Source organism: Canis lupus, chromosome X, assembly GCF_003254725.2.
Source record: "Canis lupus dingo isolate Sandy chromosome X, ASM325472v2, whole genome shotgun sequence".
NCBI classification, from domain to species: Eukaryota; Metazoa; Chordata; class Mammalia; order Carnivora; family Canidae; genus Canis; species Canis lupus.
Genome location: NC_064281.1, coordinates 68860564 through 68883293, shown reverse-complemented (window position 1 = coordinate 68883293; position 22730 = coordinate 68860564). Strand labels below are relative to the sequence as shown.

Sequence of the window (22730 nt, the reverse complement as noted above, 5' to 3'; positions counted from 1 at the left end):
TTTTTAAAAAGATTGTATTCATTTTTTTGAGAGAGAAAGAGGGAGGGAGAGAGAGAGATTGAGGATGAGATTGAGGATGAATGAGGGGAAAAGGGACACGCAGACTCCCCACTGAGTGGAGAGCCCAATGAGAGGCCCAATTCCAGGACCCTGAGATCATAACCTGAGCTGAAGTCAGATGTTTAACTGACTGAGCTATCCAGGCTCCCCAGATTTGTTATTTTTAAGTTACTCTTTTCTCCCCATCCAAAACATAGGTTTGTTGGAAGAAAGAATAAGTCACTAAGGTGAAAAATACAGCATGGGGAACATAGTCAATAATATTGTAATAACAATATTGTATATGGTGAAATTGTATATGGTGAAAGATGATGACTATATTTATGATGAGCATTGAATAATGTATAGAATTATTGAATCAATATGTTGTACCACTAAAACTAATATTCTGTCAATTACACTTATTTTTATTTTATTTATTTATTTTTTAAAGATTTTATTCATTCATTCATGAGAGACACAGAGAGAGGCAGAGACACAGGAAGAGGGAGAAGTAAGTTCCCTGCAAGGAACCTGATGCCGGACTTGATCCTGGACCCCAGGATTACGCCCTGAGCCAAAGGCAGACACTCAACTGCTGAGCTACCCAGGCATCTCTATACTTAAATGTTTTTTGAAAGTGGTCTTTGAATATTGATACATGCCTTAACCTATGCAATGCATATCTAAAAATTATATTAATTTCCATGCTTGGGATGTCTATAAGGATTGATAAGGTCTCACATAGTGAAGGAGTTAATCACCATTTAAAAAAAAATATTTATTTATTTATTTTAGAAAGACAGCTGAGTGTGAGCATGGATTGGGGAGGAGCAGAAAGAGAGGGAGAAAGAAAATCTGAAGCAAACTCCCTGCTGAGTGCAGACCCCAAAGGGGAGCTCCATCTCACAACCCTGAGATCTGGACCTGAGCCAAAAATCAAGAGTCAGATGTTTAACTGACTGAGCCACCCAAGTGCCCCTGTTTTGTTTGTTTGTCTTTTAGGTAGGCTGTATGCCCAGCATGGAGCCCAACTAAGAACTTGAACTCACAACCTGAGTTCAAGAAAGACCTGGGCTGATATTAAGGGTCAGATGCTTAACTGACTGAGCCACTCAGGCACCTCCATTTTTTCAGTGGGCCAAAAAAATGGGCTCTTGTCAGTTCTCAGAGTGCAAACAAATCCAGATAATGCTCTTCTTACATGTCAAAAAAAAAAAAAAAAAAAAAAGAAGATTCAAGGAATAATAGTAGGTGCTGTTTTGGAGCTTTGCTAATATCCTAATATTGACCCAATTGTTTGACATACATTATTGAATTTAATCCTTCTAACAGCCATAAGCAGTAGGTACAGTAGTATCTCCATTTTACTCATAAGAAAACCAAAACATAGAGAAATTAAAAAGTTTGTGCATTATTATAGAATAATAAAAAGTGAACTAAGATTCAAACTTGGATGTGCACATTTACAAAGCCCATGTTTTTTAAGCACTGAGCAGGTTTACTGCTTCCTGAAAGTGAAGCTGAATTCAATAGAGAGGGAGCAAATGAAGAATTAATTCTATCAAATATGCATATAGATTGTATTAGATGGCCAAATTTTAGAGATACCCTGTAGTGTGGTCTTCCTGACTCAATCTCATTTTTTTTTTTTTTTTTTTTGTAGTTCAAAATCAGTCTCTGAATCTCCTAACTGAGTATGACTTAAAACATTGGCTTCTCATTTTGAAATATTTAAAAAGGAGGAAAAAGGAACTGAGGGAAATCCTTTCTGCTAAATCCTTGTCCCATACTTAAAATAATCTTCAAAATTACTTGTTCTCAGGCTTAGTTATGCAAAATGTTAGCAAACTCTATTGAGGCTGAAGAAGCCCCAAAGAAACAAGTAGGTCCTCATACTTCTTGGGCATTGCGTAAGATGCCAAAGGAATGAAAAGTAGTATCAGTTATGGATGTTTTCATACATGTTCTAGATATAAAAGGTTTGGATTTATGTTATAAATTTTAGATTCTATGTCTACTTCTCTTGTTTTTATATTGTCCTTTGAAGCTCTGTGCCTCTAGCAGTAAAGTGTGTGTGTGTGTGTGTGTGTGTGAGTGTGTGTGTGTATGTTATATTCTCAAAAGGTTATTTTGAATTTTGAGCTTGGGGTTCAACTATTTTTGGCACCTGAAAATCGAGAATGGTTCTTGAACTTCCATCTGTGTTTCTTATGTACTTATTCACTCAAATGGAAATTCTCAAGGTAGTCTAGTTCAATATAATTTTTTTTTCTGTTGATATTGAGACAACTCTGTAAAATGGGGCCTTATTAGCTTAGGGAGAGAAAAATGAAGAAAAAAACTGCTATGTAAAACAGGCAATCCAGGTATGCCTGAGTGGCTCAGTAGTTGAGCATCTGCCTTAGGTCCAAGGCGTGGTCCCGAAGTCCCAGGTTTGAGTCCCATGTCAGGCTCCCTGTGGGGATCATGCTTCTCCCTCTGCCTGTGTCTCTGCCTCTCTGTGTGTCTCTCATTAATAAATAAATAAATATTTAAAAAAACAGGCAATATGGTTTCCAACTCTACCACCTACTACCTGTATGAGATTAGGAAATAATAACTATTACTGCTGACTGAAGATCTGCTGGATACAAAAGTCTGTGCTATTTTTTATTTTAATTTATTTTATTTTTTTTATTCTTATATACTTAATTTTTTAAATTTTTTATTGGAGTTCAATTTGCCAACGTATAGCTTAATGCCCCATGCTCATCCCATTAAGTGCCCCCCTCAGGGCCCGTCACCCAGTCACCCCACACCCCTGGCCACCGCCCCTTCCACCACCCCTAGTTTGTTCCCAGAGTTAGGAGTCTTTCATGCTCTGTCACCCTTTCTGATATTTCCCATTCATTTTTTCTCCTTTCCCTTGTATTCCCTTTCACTATTTTTTATATTCCCCAAATGAATGAGACCATATAATGTTTGTCCTTCTCCGATTGACTTATTTCACTCAGCATAATACCCTCCAGTTCCATCCACGTCGAAGCAAATGGTGGGTATTTGTCGTTTCTAATGGCTGAGTAATATTCCCTTGTATACATAAACCACATCTTCTTTATCCATTCATCTTTCTATGGACACTGAGGCTCCTTCCACAGTTTGGCTACTGTGAACATTGCTGCTATAAACATCGGGGTGCAGGTGTCCCAGCATTTCACTGCATCTGTATCTTTGGGGTAAATCCCCAGTAGTGCAAATTGTAGGGTCCTACGGCAGATCTATTTTTAACTCTTTGAGGAACCTCCACACAGATTTCCAGACTAGTTGCACCAGTTCACATCCCACCAACAGTGCAAGAGGGTTCCCCTTTCTCCACATCTTCTCCAACATTTGTGGTTTCCTGCCTTGTTAATTTTCCCCATTCTCATAGGTGTGAGGTGGTATCTCATGGTAGTTTTGATTTGTATTTCTCTGATGGCAAGTGATGCGGAGCATTTACTCATGTGCGTGTTGGCCGTGTCTATATCTTCCTCTGTGAGACTTCCGTTCATGGCTTTTGACCATTTTATGTTTGGATTGTTTGTTTCTTTGCTGTTGAGTTTAATAAGTACTTTAGAGATCTTGGATACTAGTCCTTTATCTGATACATCATTTGCAAATATCTTCTCCCATTCTGTAGGTTGTCTTTTAATTTTGTTGATGGTTTCTTTTGCTGTGCAGAAAGTTCTTATCTTGAAGAAGTCCCAATAGTTCATTTTTGCTTTTGTTTCTCTTGCCTTCATGGATGAATCTTGCAAAAAGTTAGTGTGGCCAAGTTCAAAAAGAGTGTTCTTTGTGTTCTCCCCTGGGATTTTGAGGGATTCTTGTCTCACATTTTGATGTTTCATCCATTTTGAGTTTATCTTTGTGTACAGTATAAGAGAATATTCTAATTTTATTATTCTGCATGTGGATTCCCAGTTTTCCCAGCACCATTTATTGAAGAGACTGTCTTTTTTCCAGTAGATAGTCTTTCCTCCTGTGTCGAATATTAGTTGAACATAAAGTTGAGGGTCCACTTCTGGATTCTCTGTTCTGTTCCATTGATCTAAGTGTCTGTTTTTGTGTCAGTACCACACAGTCTTGATGACCATAGCTTTGTAGTACTACCTGAAATCTGGCATTGTGATGCCCCCAGCTATGGTTTTCATTTTTAATATTCCCCTGGCTATTCAAGGTCTTTTCTGATTCCACACAAATCTTAGGATAATTTGTTCCAACTCTCTGAAGAAAGTCCATGGTATTTTGATAAGGATTGCATTAAATGTGTACATTGCCCTGGGTAACATTGACATTTTCACAATATTAATTTTTCCAATCCATGAGCCTGTAATATTTTTTCCATCTCTTTGTCTCTCAGTCTCTTTCAGAAGTGTTCTGTAGTAATTAGGGTACAGATTCTTTACCTCCTTTGTTAGGTTTATTCCTAGGTACCTTATGCTTTTGGGTCCAATTGTAAATGGAATTGACTCCTTCATTTCTCTTTCTTTAGTCTCAGTGTAAGTGTATACACATGCCACTGATTTCTGGTCACTGATTTTGTATCCTGCCACACTGCCAAATTCCTGTAGGAGTTCTAGAAATCTTGGGGTTGAGTCCTTTGGGTTTTCTATGAACAATATCATGTCATCAGCAAAGAGGGAGAGTTTGACTTCTTCTTTGCCAATTGAATGCCTTTTATTTCTTTTTGTTACCTGATCGCTGAGGTTAGGACTTCTAGTACTATGTTGAATAGCAATGGTGAGATTGGACATTCCTGTCTTGTTCCTGATCTTAGGGGAAAGGCTCACAGTGCTTCCCCCTTGAGAATGACATTTGCTGTGGGCTTTTCATAGATGGTTTTTAAGATGTTGAGGACTATTCCCTCCATCCCTACACTCTGAAGAGTTTTGATCAGGAATGGATGCTGTATTTTATCAAATGCTTTCTTTGAATCTATTGAGAGGATCCTATGGTTCTCGTTTTTTTCTCTTGCTGATATGATCAATTACATTGATTGCTTTATGAGTGTTGAACCAGCCTTGCATCCCGGGGATAAATCCCACATGGTCATGGTGAATACACTTCTTAATGTATTGTTGGATCCTATTGGCTAGTATCTTTTTGAGAGTTTTTGCATCCATGTTCATCAGGGATATTGGTGTATAATTCTCCTTTTTGGTGGGGTCTTTGTCTGGTTTTGGAATTAAGGTGATGCTGGCCTCATGGAACGAGTTTGGAAGTACTCCATCTCTTTCTATCTTTCCAAACAGCTTTAGTAGAGTAGGTATGTTTTCTTCTTTAAACGTTTGATGGAATTCCCCGGGGAAGCCATCTGGCCCTGGACTTTTGTGTCTTGGGAGGTTTTTGATGATTGCTTCGATTTCCTCCCTGGTGATCTCCCTGTTCAGGCTCTCTATTTCTTCTTGTTCCAGTTTTGGTAGTTTGTGGTTTTCCAGAAATATGTCCATTTCTTCTAGATTGCCTAATTTATTGGCGTATAGGTGCTCGTAATAAGTTTTTAAAATCATTTGTATTTTTTTGGTTTTGGTGGTGATCTCTCCTTTCTTATTCATGATTTTATTAATTTGAATCTTCTCTCTCTTGTTTTTAATAAGGCTGGCTAATGGTTTATCGTTCTTATTAATTCTTTCAAAGAACGAGCTCCTGATTTTGTTGATCTGTTCCACAGTTCTTCTGGTCTCTATTTCATTGAGTTCTTTTCGAATCTTTATTAACTCTCTTCTACTTCTGGGTGTAGGATCTATTTGCTGTTTTTTCTCCAGCTCCTTTAGGTGCAAGGTTAGCTTTTGTATTTGAGTTCTCTCCAGTTTTTGGATGGATGCTTGCATTGTGATGTATTTCCCCCTTAGGACTGCTTTTGCTGCATCCCAAAGATTTTGAATGGTTGTATCTTCATTCTCATTAGTTTCCATGAATCTTTTTAATTCTTCCTTAATTTCCCAGTTGACCCTTTCATCTTTTTATTTTTTTGACCTTTTCATCTTTTATCAGGATGGTCCTTAACCTCCACGTGTTTGAAATCCTTCCATACTTTTTCTTGTGATTTAGTTCTAATTTAAAAGTATTTTGGTCTGAAAATATGCAGGGGTCGATCCCAATCTTTTGGTATGGGTTAAGACCTGATTTATGACCCAGTATGTGTTCTATTCTGGAGAAAGTTCCACGTGCAGTTGAGAAGAATGTGTATTCAGTTGCATTTGGATGTAAAGTTCTGTAAATATCTGTGAAATCCATCTGGTCCAATGTATCATTTAAAGTTCTTGTTTCTTTGGAGATGAAGACATGTCCATTTTAGAATGTGCTACATTCAAGTCAACAAGTATATTATTATCTAAGTGTGTCATAACTTTGGTTATTAATTGATTGATATCCTTGGCAGCTCCCACATTTGGGACAAGAATATTGATGATTGTTAAGTCCTCTTGTTGGATAGATCCTTTAAGTATGATATAGTGTCCCTCTTCATCAATCACTACAGTCTTCGGGATAAACTTTAGTTTATCTGATATAAGGATTGCTACCCCTGCTTTTTGTGAGGACCATTTGAATGGTATACGGTTCTCATACCTTTTATTTTCAGGCTGTAGGTGTCCTTCTGTCTAAAATGAGTCTCTTGTAGACAGGAAATAGATGGGTCTTGCTTTTTTATCCAGTTTGAAACCCTGTGCCTTTTGATGGGGTCATTGAGCCCATTCACGTTCAGAGTCACTATTGAAATATATGAGTTTAGTGTCATCATGATACCTATTCAGTCCCTGGTTTTGTGGATTGTTCCCTTGGAATTCATCTTTCTATTACAGAATCCCCCTTAAAATCTCTTGCCGAGCTGGTTTGGTGTCACTTATTCATCCAGTTTCTGCCTATCTTGGAAGCTCTTTATCTCTCCTTCCATTCTGAATGAGAGCCTTGCTGGATAAAGTATTCTTGGCTGCATGTTCTTCTCATTTAGGTCCCGGAATATATTCTGCCAGCCCTTTCTGGCCTGCCAGGTCTCTGTGGAGAGGTCTGCTGTTAATCTAATATTTCTCCCCATAAAAGTTAGAGATTTCTTGTCTCTTGCTACTTTAGGCATCTTCTATTCATTTTCGGAATTTGCAAGTTTCACTATTAAATGTCGAGGTGTTGAGCGGTTTTTAGTGATTTTAGGGGCAGATCTCTCTATCTCCTGGATCTGAATGCCTATTTCCCTTCCCAGACTAGGAAAGTTCTCAGCTATGATTTGTCCAAATACATATTCTGGACCTCTGTGCCTTTCAGCCTCCTCAGGAACCCCAATTAAACGTAGATTTTTCCATCTGAGGCTGTCATTTATTTCCCTTAACCTAACCTTATGATCTTTTCATTGTTTTTCCTATTTTTTCCTCAGTTTCCCTCCTTGCCATCAACTTGTCTTCTATGTCACTCACTCGTTCTTCTACCTGATTAACCCTCGTCTCTAGGACCTCCAGTTTGGATTGCATCTCATTTAATTGATTTTTAATTTTGGCTTGATTAGATCTAAATTCTGCAGTCATGAAGTCTCTTGAATCCTTTGTGTTTTGTAGAGACACTCGTAGCTTTATAATTGTGCTTCTAAATTGGCTTTCTGACATTGAATTGTAATCCAAATTTTGTAACTCTGTGGAGAGAAGACTGTTTCTGATTCTTTCTTTTGAAGTGAGTTTTTCCTTCTAGTCATTTTGCTCAGTGCATAGTGGCCAAAACAAGTTGTACTGGAAAAAGGAGGAAAAGAGAGAAGAGAAAAAAGAAAAACAGAAGAAGAAGAAAAAAAAAGAAGAAAAAAAGGGGTGGGAAGAAAACAGAAAACAAAAAACATGGGGGAGCATCCTTTGATTCTGTGTACTATAAATCCCTCGACTTTCCTTTTCCAGTGGTGCTTGGTCAATACCTTGCTTTTCCCATCCCTCTAGCTGGTCTTCTGGGGGAGGGGCCTGCTGTGCTGATTCTCAGGTGTGTGCACCTGGGGGAGCTTCTCAGCCCCCTGCCTGGTGATCTGTTCAGTGGGATTTGTTTATCCTGTGAGGCCCTAGGAAGAAGAACAGTGGCAGCAGCCAGCTCTCCAGTTCTGGAGTCAGCTCCCATAGTCACTAGTCAGCTCCCAGTCTGCAGGGGCCTGGTTGCTCCGGGGGCGGGAGTGCTGATCTGCATAGCTCCAGGCACCCTGCGGCAGGAGCATCCTTGCTGTCCTGTGTTCTCCCAGCCTCTGCCTGTACCAGGGGAGCGCTGGATCTTGGGATGTGTCCCCCAGCACCCTGGGCTCCGGGGCCTGCACTGCTGGAATCGTATTCCCGGCGGCTGCGCAGTCCCCTCTGCGGAGCAGCTGCTGGAGGTGCCGCCCAAGCTGCTACTCGGCCCCACTGGGTGCCCGCTCCAGGCCTTTAGGGAGCTTGTCTGGTGTGTGCAGTGCACTCTCCCCCAGGGCACAGGTCCTCTGTTAGTGCCCCTGGGAGCCTGGGGGCATCCCTGCTTCTCCTGGGATCCCGCTCCAACTCCCTACAAGCACCTTTCTGTCTGAGAAAATTGATGAAGCTCCTACTTCTCTGGAAGAGGCTTTCCTGTCCTGGTGGCTCTTGCCGCACAGCCTTAGCCCGACTCCTTGCTGGGGCCTCTCCCTCTTGTATGCCTTTTGTTTCTTTATTTCTTTTTTCCCCAGTCTTCTTACCTTGATAGCAGTGCGAACTCGTCTCACTGTAGCATTCCAGCTGTTCTCTCTTTAAATCTCAAGCCAAATTCGTAGGTTTTCAGGATGATTTGAAAGTTATCTAGGTCATTTGGTGGGGACAGGTGACTTGGGGACCCTAGTCTTCCGCCATTTTGCCCCCCTGTGCTTTTTTTTAAAAAAAACAATTTTATTTATTTGAGAGAGAGAGAGACCATGCACACAAGAAGAGAGGGAGGGTGAAGCTCACTCCTCGCTGAGCAGGGAGCCTGATGGAGGGCTCAATCCCAGGACCCTGAGATCATGACCTGAACTGAAGGCAGCTGCTTAACTGACTGAGCCACACAATCACTCCAAAGCCCTGTGCTTTTCTTTTTTCTTCTTCTTTTTTTTTTTGATATTTCAATTTTAACAAAGAAACCATTGATCATAACCTCACTCTCTCACTCTCATCATTCTAATATTTGAATTTCACCTCTAATGCCATGACCAACCGGAAATCTTTCCTGATTTCCATTTCCAGTTAAATTAGTGTTTTCCCTCATTTTTAAAATTTACACTTTTTAGTAAAATATTTTTAACTGTGGCAAAAAAAAACACACAGCCTGAAGTTTAGTATTTAATTGTTTTAAATGTACAGCTTATAGTAATAAGTATCTTCATATTGCTATGAAACATCACCACAATCCAAACTCTTTATCTTGAAAAAAACAATCTTTTTATCTTACAAATCTCAGCTCTATACTCATTTAAAAAATAAATCTATATTCTTCCCTTTTCCTCAGTGCCTGTCAGGTATCATTCTACTTTCTGTCTCTAAATTTGAGAACTATTAATTATAAAAGTAGAATCATACAATATTTGTCTTTATGTAACTATTCTAATTTACATAAAGTAATATCCTTAAGTTTAATCTGTGTTGTAGCATATGTCAGAATTTTCTCCCATCTCAAAATTGAATAATATCCTATTGAATATGCATATCACATATTGCTGATCTATTTATCCAATGGATATGTGGGTTATTTACATGAGTTACCTATTTTGGATAGTGCTACTATAAACATGAGTATACAAGTAACATTTTGAGTGAATCCTGCTCCAAATTCTTTTGAGTATATACATAAAGTGGAATTGCTGGATGATATGGTGATTTTATTTTATTTTACTTTATCTTATTTTAAATATTTATTTATTTTAGAAGGGGGAAGGATCAAAGGGAGATGAAGAAAGTCTTCAGACTCCCCATTGAGCACAGAGCCTGACACTCTCTTCTGCCTTGTTTATACTCTCTTTTAGAGCCTCCATTTGGGATTGCATCTCAGTAATAGCATTTTTAATTTTAGTTTGGGTAGATTTTAGTTATTTTATTTCTATAGTTAAGGATTCTTTAGTGTCTTCTATAAAAATTTTCCTTATCCATTCATGTATTTTTTATTTCAATTCAAATTGCCAACATATAACACCCACATGCCCTCCTTAGTACATAACACCCAGTTATCTCATTCCACCCCCTCTTTAGCAGACAATAATGTATATTTATGCCCCGATGTGGGATCTGCCAAGTATATCAATCAATTAACAACCAAAGTTAACACATACTTAGATAATAATACATTTATACGTGGTGACTTGAATGTAGTGCTTTCTACAATGGACAGGTCTTCTAAGCACAACATTTCCAAAGAAAGAAGAACTTTAAATGATACACTGGACCAGATGGATTTCACAGATATTTACAGAACTTTACATCCAAACACAACTGAATACACATTCTTCTCAAGTGCACATGGAACTTTCTCCAGAATAGACCACATAACGGATCATAAATCAGGTCTTAACCGATACCAAAGACTGGGATCATCCCCTGCATATTTTTAGACCATAATGCTTTGAAATTAGAACCAAATCACAAGAGGAGTTTGGAAGGATTTCAAACACGTGGAGGTAAAGGACCATCCTGCTAAAAGATGAAAGGGTCAAGCAGGAAATTAGGGAAGAATTAAAAAGATTCATGGAAACTAATGAGAATGAAGATACAACCGTTCAAAATCTTTGGAATACAGCAAAAGCAGTCCTGAGGGGGACATACATCACAATACAAGCATCCATCCAAAAACTGGAAAGAACTCAAATACAAAAGCTAAACTTGCACCTAAAGAAGATGGAAAAAAAAAAAAAACAGCAAATGGATCCGACACCCAGCAGAAGAAGAGAATTAATAAAGATTCGAGGAGAAATCAATTAAATAGAGACCAGAAGAACTGTGGAACAGATTACCAAATCCCGGACTTGGTTGTTTGAAAGAATTAATAAGATAAACCATTAGCCAGTCTTATTAAAAAGAAAAGAAAAAAACTCAAATTTATAAAATCATGAATAAGAAAGGAGAGATCACCACCAATACCAAGGAAATACAAATGATCTTAAAAACTTATTATGAGCAGCTTTACGCCAAAAGTTTAGGCAATCTGGAAGAAATGCACGCATTTCTGGAAAACCACGAACTACCAAAACTGGAACAAGAATAAATAGAAAACTGGAACAGGCCGATAACCAGGGAGGAAATTGAGGCAGTTATCAAAAACCTCCTAAGACACAAAAGTCCAGGGCCAGATGGCTTCCCAGGGGAATTCTATCAAAGGTTTAAAGAAGAAACCATACCTATTCTACTAAAGCTGTTAGGAAAGATAGAAAGTGATGGAATACTTCCAAACTCATTCTATGAGGCAGCATCACCTTCATTCCAAAACCAGACAAAGACCCCACTAAAAAGGAGAATTATAGACCAATATCCCCGATGAACATGGATGCAAAAATTCTCAATAAGATACTAGCAAATAGGATACAACAAGAAGATTATTCACCATGACCAAGTGGGATTTATCCCAGGGATGCAAGGCTGGTTCAACACTCATAAAGCAATCAATGTGATTGATCATATCAGCAAGAGAAAAAACAAGAACCATAGGATCCTCTCAATAGATGCAGAGAAAGCATTTGACGAAATACAGCATCCATTCTTGATCAAACCTCTTCAGAATGCAGGGATAGAGGGAACATTTCTCTGCATCTTAAAAGCCATCTACGAAAAGCCCACAGCAAATATCATTCTCAATGGGGAAGCACTGGGAGCCTTTCCCCTAAGATCAGGAACAAGACAGGGATTTCCACTCTCACCACTGGTGTTCAACATAGTACTAGAAGTCCTAGTCTCAGCAATCAGGTAACAGAAATAAATAAAAGGCATTCAAATTGGCAAAGAAGACGTCAAACTCTCCCTCTTGGCAGATGACATGATACTGTCCATAGAAAACCCGAAGACTCCACCCCAAGATTGCTAGAACTCATACAGCAATTTGGCAGTGTGGCAGGATACAAAATCAATGCCCAGAAGTCAGTGGCATTTCTATACACTAAAAATGAGACTGAAGAAAGAGAAATTAAGGAGTCCATCCCATTTATAATTGCACGCAAAAGCATAAGATACCTAGGAATAAACCTAAGCAAAGAGGTAAAGGATCTATATCCTAAAAACCATAGAACGCTTCTGAAAGAAATTTAGGAAGACAAAAAGAGATGGGAAAATATTCCATGCTCATGGCCTGGAAGAACTAATATTGTGAAAATGTCTATGCCGCCTAGGGCAATTTACACATTTCATGCAATCCCTATCAAAATACCATGCACTTTCTTCAGAGAGTTGGAAGAAATCATCTTAATATTTGTGTGGAATCAGAGAAGCCCCGGAATAGCCAGGGAAATATTAAAAAAGAAAACCATAGCTGGGGGCATCACAATGCCAGATTTCAGCTGGTACTACAACGCTGTGGTCATCAAGACAGTGTGGTTCTGGCACAAAAACAGACTCATAGATCAATGGAAGAGAATAGAGAATCCAGAAGTGGACCCTCAACTTTATGGTCAACTAATATTCGACAAAGGAGGAAAGACTATCCACTGGAAAAAAGACAGTCTCTTCAATAAATGGTGCTGGGAAAATTGGTCATCCACATGCAGAAGAATGAAACTAGAACTCTCTTTCACCATACACAAAAATAAACTCAAAATGGATGAAAGATATAAATGTGAGACAAGAGTCCATCAAAATCCTAGAGAAGAACACAGGCAACACCTTCTTTGAACTTGGCCACAGTAGCTTCTTGCCAGATACATGAAGGCAAGAGAAACAAAAGCAAAAATGAATTATTGAGACTTCATCAAGATAAGAAGCTTCTGCACAGCTAAAGAAACCGTCAACAAAACTAAAAGTCAACCTACAGAATGGGAGTACATATTTGCAAATGACATATCAGATAAAGGGCTAGTATCCAAGATCTATAAAGATCTTCTTAAACTCAACAGCAAGGAAACAAACAATCTAAACACGAAATGGGCAAAAGACATGAACAGAAATCTCACAGAGGATGACGTAGTCATGTCCAAGAAGCACATGAGAAAGTGCTCTGCATCACTTGCCATCAGGGAAATACAAATCAAAACCACAATGAGATACCACCTCACACCAGTGAGAATGGTGAAAATTAGCGAGACAGGAGACAACAAATGTTTGAGAGGATGTAGAGAAAGGGGAACCCCCTTGCACTGTTGGTGGGAAAGTGAACTGGTGCAGCCACTCTGGAAAACTGTGTGGAGGTTCCTCAAAGAGTTAAAAATAGATGTGCCCTACGACCCAACCATAGCACTGCTGGGGATTTACCCCAAATGTACAGATGCAATGAGACCCCGGGACACCTACACCCGAATGTTTCTAGCAGCAATGTCCACAATATCCAAACTGTGGAAGGAGCCTCGGAGTCCATCGAAAGAGAAATGGATAAAGAAGATGTGGTATATGTATACAATGGAATATTACTCGGCCATTAGAAATGACAAATACCCACCATTTGCTTCAATGTGGATGGAACTGGAGGGTATTATGCTGAGTGAAATAAGTCAATCATAGGACAAACATTATATGTTCTCATTCATTTGGGGATATAAAAGATAGTGATAGGGAATAAAGGGGAAAGGAGAGAACATGAGTGGCAATTATCAGCAGGGAGACAGAACATGAAAGACTCCTAACTGTGGGAAACGAATAAGGGGTGGTGGAAAGGGAGGTGGGCGGGGGTGGGGTTGACTGGGTGACGGGCTTTGAGGGGGCACTTGGTGGGATGAGCACTGGGTGTTATGCTATATGTTGGTAAATTGAACTCCAATAAATAAAAATAAAAAATAAAAAAATGAGTTTTAATGGAAAAAGGAAAAAAACGGGGGACCCTCTAGTTGTATATACTATTTTCCCTTGGTCCTGGATCTTTCCAGCCCTGCTTGGTCAAGAATTTACTCTTCCCCTGTCCTTCCAGCTGGTCTTCTGGGGGAGGGGCCTGCTGTGCTGATTCTGAGGTATTCTGAGGTACCTGAGGGAGATGTCCCGCCCCCTGCCGGGTGCTGGGCTCAATGGGAGCTGTTTGTCCTGGGAGGCATTTGCTCTGTAGATTCCCCGCCTTTTTCTGGCACATCGTGAAACAAGGAGGAAAACCATCAATGGTGCAGCCAGTATTCTAGCTCTGGACTCGAGCTCCCCATAAGTAACCAATGCAGTCTCCCTGTCCGCTCTGGCCTAGGTGCTTCAGCGGCCCATACTGGTGAACTAAAGTGCACAGCTTGTACTTCCGGGGGCGCCCAGCGACAGGAGAGTTCTTGCTTTCCTGTTCCCTCCCCACTTCTGCCTGTCCCAGGAGGAACACAGGATCTCCACTTGGACGCCCTGGGCTCTGTACCCCTGGACCCGCACTCCCCAATGCCATCTCTCCAGAAGGGAAAGGGGTACGGCCACCTCTGTCTGGAGCTGGCCCACCTAACTTAGTGGCTTATTCCAAATGCTCTGGAGGGTTGTGGTACTCCAGCCCTTTACCAATATCAGACTGCGGTTTGTGGTGAGCTTTCCCCTGGGCTCCCCTCCTCTAATAGTGACTCTGGGAATCACTGCCCCTTCTGCAATTCTGCCCAATTTCCCTGCTAAGCACTTTTCCACCTAGGAAAATCTGGCACATATTTATAAAGTTCCTGCTTCTCTAGGGCTGGGCTTTCCTGTCCCAGAGGCTTTCTCTGCCCTGCTTTAGCTGGGCTATTTGGGGTGCCCCTCCCCCACTTTATCCTTTTTTATTTATTTATTTTTTTCCTTCCTACCTTGTTAGTAATGAAAACTTTTTTGTCTGTAGCATTCCAGCTGTTCTCTCTTTAAATCTCAGGTCGAATTCGTAGGTGTTCAAGATTTTCTGAAAGTTACCTAGGTAAGTTGGTGGGACCAGGTGAGTTGAGGACCCCCTACTCTTCTGCCATCTTGCCCCTCCTCCATATAAATATATATACCCCTTCTTCTTTATCATCAGATAAAGATACTCACTTTATCATCAGTAAATGTAAGTATTATACCTTACTTTATCATCAGTAGATGGGTGTTTTGGTTCTTTCTACATCCTTCCCAACTCCTAATGTTTCCTGTGTTGCTAATTTTAGCCATTCTGACAGGTGTGAGATGGTATCTCATCATGGTTTTGATTTGTATTTTCCTGATTATAATTCATGTTGATCATCTTTCCATGTGTTTATTAGACATCTGTATGTTTCCTTTGGAATAATGTCTATTCATATATTCTGCCCATTTTTTAACCACTATTGTTTTCTGTGTCTTGAGTTTGATAAGTTCTTTACAGATTTTGGATACTAATCCTGCATTAGATATGTTATTTGAAAATATACTTTCCCATTCTAAAGGTTGCCTTTTTGTTTTGTTGACTGTTTCATTCGCTGTGCAGATAATTTTTATCTTGATGAAGTCCCAATAGTTTAATTTTGCTTTAGGATTTCTTGCCTCAAGAGACATATTTAGTAAGAAGTTGCTAAGTCTGATGTTAAAGAGGTTATTGCCTGTGTTTTCCTCTAAGATTTTGAGGTATTCAGGTCTCCCATTTAGGGATTTCATCCATTTTGAATTTATTTTTTTGTGTATGGTTTAAGAAAGTGGTCTAGTTTCATTCTTTTGCAGGTTGCTGTGCAGTTTTCCCAACATCATTTGTTGAAAAGCCTGTCTTTTTTACCATTAGCTATTTTTCCCTTGACTATTGCTTTTTAAGTCTTGCAAATAAATATCTTGCCAAATGAAATACTTTAGAATGAGTCATAAATGATTATTTATAAAATAACATTCCTTCATATTTTCCAAGGCAAGCACAAAGTTTATAAAAAATAGCGTTGAAAAGTCCCTATCTGTATCAAATGCATAGTAATACTATACATTCTAATCCACCAGTGTATGACATATTTTAATTTTATTATATAAGAGTATAAGGACACTTTTTTTTTTTTAGAGAACCATGTAGGTACGTATATATTTGCCAACGGTAGAGAACAGGAGGTTTCCACATCTTCCGCCCCAACCAACAACACACGAATGCCCGTTCTTGGAAAACCACGCTTGTTTGTGTGGTGGTTGGGTTCCCTCTCCAGAGGTTTCCCAAAATGAGAAGGCTGGTTTCAGGGGGAAGTCCTTAAATATGTGTATGTCTTTCTAAAGAAGAGAGAAAAAGGGAAGGGAGGAGGAGAAGCGTATTTTCATGTGGTGCACGGCAGAAAAGATGGGACTGGCTTTGGGCAGGGACGTGATCCCACTGGAAAGGCGTGAAGGGGAACTCCGGAAAGAACAGGGGTTTCGAGGTTGGGACATGAAAACACAACAGCCAGGAAGGTCATGCGTCCACAGTCCACTGAAATCCCTTGTAGCACATTACAATCAGTTAAGGGCAAAACAAATACTTAAAAACCTTACCTAACTTAAACAGCCTCAAGCAAAAAGCATGTACTATATAAAGAATAATTGTGTCTCTAACAAGATTTTAAGTTCCAAATGAAAACATCAGCAATTGGCCAGAAATTAGTACAGTTAGTTACATTGCACTCCATTTAGTAGAATGCAATAAAACATAATTGATTGATAAAAATACATATATATTGCTAACAGAGCATCTTCTTATTCATAGAGAAAGAGTGTTACATAATATCCAATTCCATCTGACTTCTATTCATCCCTGTCATACTCTGTGTCACGCTGGTTATTTAGTTTTTTGAAACTTAAAGTATTTTTAAAAAATGTTGTCTTTTTCCTCAAAATAGCTATTCTAGGGGCATCTGGGTGGCTCAGTGCTTGAGCATCCACCTTTGGCTGGGGTCATGATCCCAGAGTCCTGGGATTGAGTCCTGTGTCAGGCTCCCTGCAGGGAGCCTGCTTCTCCCTCTGCCTATGTCTTTGCCTTTTTCTCTGTGTCTCTCATGAATAAATAAATAAAATCTTCAAAAATCTCCAGGTATTCTGAAGACTGTAGTAGATACTTTTTTTTTACCTTCCTGAAAACACTTTCAAATAAAGCAGAACAATTATATATAGCAAATACCTTCAAAATTTAAGAGACTTCAATAGATTCTTAATTGAGGGTACAAATATAGATCATATTACCTATATTTCACATCCTTATCCATTTTCTTTAGACTTAATCATAGGTACAAGGTTTGAAAATCAGTTTGAAAATTGGGAAAACTTCACTAATTCAGAATTGAGTAATTTAAAACTTACAACAATTTGGACAGCTCCCAGTTGTAATGTTCCTTTATTTCATTAATCATTTTCCCCCACATTTAATATGTTAACTTTGTAAGTCTTCCCCAAGAACATAAATTAACTCTGTAAAATATTGTAGAATGTTATTTTACAGAACACATGATTTTCATATATTTCAGAAACACACATGACATAATAAATAATAAACAAATGTTACTTTCTTTTCATTATGATGAGGGGTAGAAGCAGAAAAATGTTCACCTTTAGCCCGGAAGGCTGATCTATAGCTTGCATAGTTTTGATAAGTATCAAATAAGTGCTAGTTGCTATATTCTTAAAGGGTTTCATGATGGCCTGTATATCTCACTGATAGTGAATATTGAACTGAATGATAAGCACCAGAAAAATCTTGGAAAAGTAGTTTTATGTGTAGAAATCTGAAGAGGACATTTATGATCTAATGCTCTTTGTGTGTCACCTCCCAGTCAAGCACTAAACATACAACCACCAGTTTCGTACAGAATAAGGTCAGCTCTTTTGCCCATGAGACCTGTCCCTGTGTTCCTTGAATAAACTTACTAAGTTGCACTGTAAAAGATCTCAAGAATTCTTTCTTGACTGTCATAGTCAATGGTCCTGCAACAATTCCATTGGTTTTTTTAAACATTGTACTTAAGCATTATTTTTCTACATCTTCTAAATTTATATGCTTTGTAAAAATGAAAACATATGAAAATAACTTGCTAGAGATCAATTTATGGTTATTAATTTGGCACCCAAAGGGTCATATTCAGAATCCTTACTTTATTAAAAGTAGTAAGTTAACCGGTCACAAAATAACAAATAGTGTAAAAATATTTAGATATTGGTCTGCTTACTCCATTTTTGCAGTTCCCTTCAGGGTCTCTACTTAGGAAAAAAGTGTGATTGGATTTGTTAGTCAAATTTTGAGCTGTCATGATCAAAATGAGTAAAAGTGTTTTGTTTTGTTTTGTTTTCAAAGTATTTTATAACTTAATTTTAAAAAATCAAACTGGTTTCCACCTGAACTGATTTTAGTGAGATTTTACTAAAATTTGCTTAATGAGCATAAAAACAAATTTCCCTACATTATATCATATTATAAAACAGTAGTTGTCTTTTTTTTCAATTCATAATTTCAGAAGTAGACTTAACAATGAGTGGAATAGTCATTTAGAAGATACTTTTAAGGAATGCTTATATCTTATTCAACAAATAAACTAACTCCACTAATATTAGCAAACAACACTAGGGAGAAACATGTATTCACTGTCATATTTTTACACTAGAGTCTGGTACAAAACCATTAAAGAAACTTCATAGAACACACATTAAGAAACAGAACTTAAGAATATCTCTTACATTCATAAAACCAATTAAAGGGAATAGAAAGGAAATATGAAGTGTTTTTTTTCATACCTGTGGTTGGGGATGAATCCAGATCTCCACAGTTGTTGATTCTTTCATGGGAGTGTGAGATCCTACAGCCTCCTTCATTGCCTTAGAAGGAAAAAAATTTATATATATATATATATATAAGTATTTTTTCATTGGTTTGTTAAAAATGAAAAATGTAGTGGATTGCACACATGCCTGAAATATGGGTAAATAAGATAGTGCCTGTATAAATCTCTCTTTCTACATATCAGAATAATTGAAGAGTTGGAATATGACAGGAAAAACTGTAGGTACTAGGAATAGAAACAGGAAATTTTCTCATGGAGCTTAAATTTCACTGTTACTTAAGTGTTCCATTTAACATATGAATGGAAATGTGGAGGACAATTTATAATATTCAAATAGATGAAATTTAAGGTGGATATATTTTCATTCCAATGCTATTATAACTCATTGACTTCAACAGCTTGTATTTATGAATGATCTGAAATGAAAACCTGTCCTGTATTTGCCAGCATATCACAAATTTGCTGCCTACCATAAAAATATATTTATTAAGTGCCAAGAAATTTCTGAACCAGTACACAGATACTAATCTACCAACCCCACAAAACATGAGAGACTCCTAAATCTGGGAAACGAAGAAGAGGTAGTGGAAGGGGAAGCAGGTGGGGGGGGGTGACTGGGTGACAGGTGACTGAGGGGGACACTTGACAGGATGAGCACTGGGTGTTATACTAGGAAAATCAAAGTATTTCTTCACTTTGGTTATTAATTGATTTAAATATTTGGGAGCTCCCACATTTGGGGCATATATATTAAGGATTTTTAAGTCCTCTTGTTGGATAGATCCTTTAAGTATGATATAGTGTCCTTCTTCATCTCTCACTACAGTCTTCGGAGTAAATTTTAGTTTATCTGATATAAGGATGGCTACCCCTGCTTTCTTTTGAGGACCATTCGAATGGTAAATGGTTCTCCAACCTTTTCTTTTCAGGCTGTAGGTGTCCTTCTATCTATAATGAGTCTCTTGTAGACAGCAAATAGATGGGTCATGCTTTTTTATCCAGTCTGAAACCCTGCGCCTTTTGATGGGGTCATTAAGCCCGTTCACGTTCAGAGTTACTATTGACAGATAGGAGTTTAGTGTCATCCTGATATCTATTCAGTCTTTTTTTTTTTTTTTTTTTGTGGATTGTTCCACTGGACTTCTTCTTAAAGGGGTATTTTAAGATTCCCCCTTAAAATTTCTTGCAGAGCTGGTTTGGAGGTCACATATTCTTTCAGTTCCTGCCTATCTTGCAAGCTCTTTATCTCTCCTTCCATTCTGAATGAGAGCCTTGCTGGATAAAGTATTCTTGGTTGCATGTTCTTCTCATTTACGACCCTGAATATATCCTGTCAGCCCTTTCTGGCCTGCCAGGTCTCTGTGGAGAGGTCTCCTGTTACCCTAATACTCCTCCCCATAAAAGTCAGGGATTTCTTGTCTCTTGCTGCTTTAAGGATCTTCTCTTTATCTTTGGAATTTGCAAGCTTCACTATTAAATGTCGAGGTGTTGAACGGTTTTTATTGATCTTAGGGGGGGATCTTTCTATTTACTGGATCTGAATGGCTGTTTCCCTTCCCAGATTAGGAAAGTTTTCAGCTAGGATTTGTTCAAATACATATTCTGGACCTCTGTCCCTTTTGTCGCCCTTGGGAACCCCAATTAAAAGTAGGTTTTTCTTACTCTGGCTGTCGTTTATTTCTCTTAATCTAACCTCATGGTCTTTAAATTGTGTCTCTTTTTTCCTCAGTTTCCCTCATTGCCATCAACTTGTCTTCTATATCACTCACTCATTCTTCCACCTCATTAACCCTGGTCGTTAGCACTTCTAGTTTTGATTGCATCTCATTCAATTGATTTTTAATTTCTGCCTGATTAGATCTAAACTCTGGAGTCATGAAGTCTCTTGAGTCCTTTATGCTTTTTTCTAGAGCCACCAGTAGCTGTATAATAGTGCTTCTGAACTGGCTTTCTGACATTGAATTGTAATCCAGATTTTGTAACTCTGTGGGAGAGAGGACTATTTCTGATTCTTTCTTTTGAGGTGAGGTTTTCCTTCTAGTCATTTTGCTCAGTGCAGAGTGGTGAAAAACAAGTTGTATTGGGAAAAGGAGAAAAAGAGAGGAGAGAAAGAAGGAAAGAAAAGAGAAGAAGAAAAAAGGAAGAAACAAAGAAAAAAGAAGAAAGAAAGAAAAAGAAAGAAAGGGGAAAAAAGGGTGGGTGAAGCAAAGAGAAACAAAAAGCAAAGAAAAAATAAAACACGGGGGAGTATCTTCTGATTCTGTATACTTTAATCTCTTGACTTTCCCTAGAACATGTCTGTCTAGTTGGTCTTCTAGGGGAGGGGTCTGTTGTGGTGATTTTCAGGTGTTAGCACTTGGGGGAGCTGCTCTGCCCCCTGCCTGGTGCAGGAATCAATGGGGGTGGTTTACCCTGTGTTGTCCCAGAAGGAACAACTCCAGAGGCGGCAGCCAGCTCTGGAGCCCTGGATTCAGCTCCCGCAGTAACTACTGAGCTCTCCATCTGCAGGGCCTGGATGCTCCGGGGAGGGGCCGCTGATCTGCTCAGCTCCGGGCAGGAGTGTCCTTGCTGTCCTGGGCCCTCCAAGCTTGTGCGTGTCCCGGGGGAAGGCTGGATCCTGGGCTGTGTCCCCGGCGCCCACTGCTCCCGGGCCTGGCTGTTGGATTTGACCTCCGGGTGGCTCAGCCGCCTCTCCGTGGAGCTGCTGCCCGAGCCCCTCCAGCTGCTCCCAGGTCAATGCCTGCGCGCACTGCAGTCCTTTAGGGAGCTCGGCACACTCTCCCTGGTGCGCAGGTGTCTGTTAGTGTCTCAGGGAGCCTGAGGGCATCCCTGCCCTCCTGGGGTCCTGCTCTAACTCCCTGCAAGCGCCTTTCTGTACGGGAAGATTGGTGAAGCTCTTGCTTCTCCAGGCAGGGCTCTCCTGTCCTGGGGACACTCATCCCGGCCTTAGCCCGGCTCCTCGCGGGGCCCCTCCCCCTTGGATGCCTGTTGATTCTTTAATTATTTTTTCCCCCGTCTTCCTACCTTGATAGCAGTGCGAACTCTTCTCACTGTAGTATTCCAGCTGTTCTCTCTTTAAATCTCATGCCGAATTCATAGATTTTCAGGATGATTTGAAGGTTATCTAGGTAATTTGTTGGGGACAGGTGATTTGGGGATCCTACTCTTCTGCCATCTTGCCCCTTCTCCACGAGTTAATTTTTTTTTAATTTTTATTTATTTATGATAGTCACAGAGAGAGAGAGAGAGAGAGAGAGGCAGAGACACAGGCAGAGGGAGAAGCAGCCTCCATGCACCAGGAGCCCGACGTGGGATTCGATCCCAGGTCTTCAGGATCGCGCCCTGGGCCAAAGGCAGGCGCTAAACCATTGCGCTACCCAGGGATCCCCTCCACGAGTTAATTTTAAGGAGCAAATTATTCAAAGCAACAAATTCGGTAATTTAATGCTAGAGAAATAAAATAGATGTGTCACTATTTAGATATGACTCTATAGCTTTATATAACTTCTTGCAAGATACATCCACTAAGGCAAAAGAAACAATACCAAGAATGAACTATTGGGGCTTCATCAAGATAAAAAGCTTTTGCACAGCAAAGGATACAGTCAACAAAACTAAAAGACAAATTACAGAATGGGAGAAGATCTTTGCAAATGACATGCCAGATATAGGACTAGTATCCAAGATCTATAAAGAACTTATTCAACTCAACACCAAAGAAACAAACAATCCAATCATGAAGTGGGCAAAAGACATGAACAGAAATCTCACAGAGGAAGACATAGACACGGCCAACATGCACATGAGAAAATGCTCTGCATCACTTGCCATCAGGGAAATACAAAACAAAGCCACAATGAGATACCACCTCACACCAGTGAGAATGGGGAAAATTAACAAG

At 39.3% G+C, this 22730-nt stretch overlaps 1 protein-coding gene across 2 annotated transcripts in view; it reads right to left on the bottom strand.

The window, feature by feature from the left end:
* The window catches only part of PCDH11X (protocadherin 11 X-linked), a 389751-nt gene that overhangs the window by 227430 nt on the left and 139591 nt on the right, over window positions 1-22730 (bottom strand). For both annotated transcript variants that reach the window (XM_035711458.2, XM_049107471.1), the window contains exon 4: window positions 18783-18863. In XM_035711458.2, the coding sequence (XP_035567351.1) occupies window positions 18783-18863 (81 nt within the window). The remainder of the gene's footprint in view (window positions 1-18782; window positions 18864-22730) is intronic.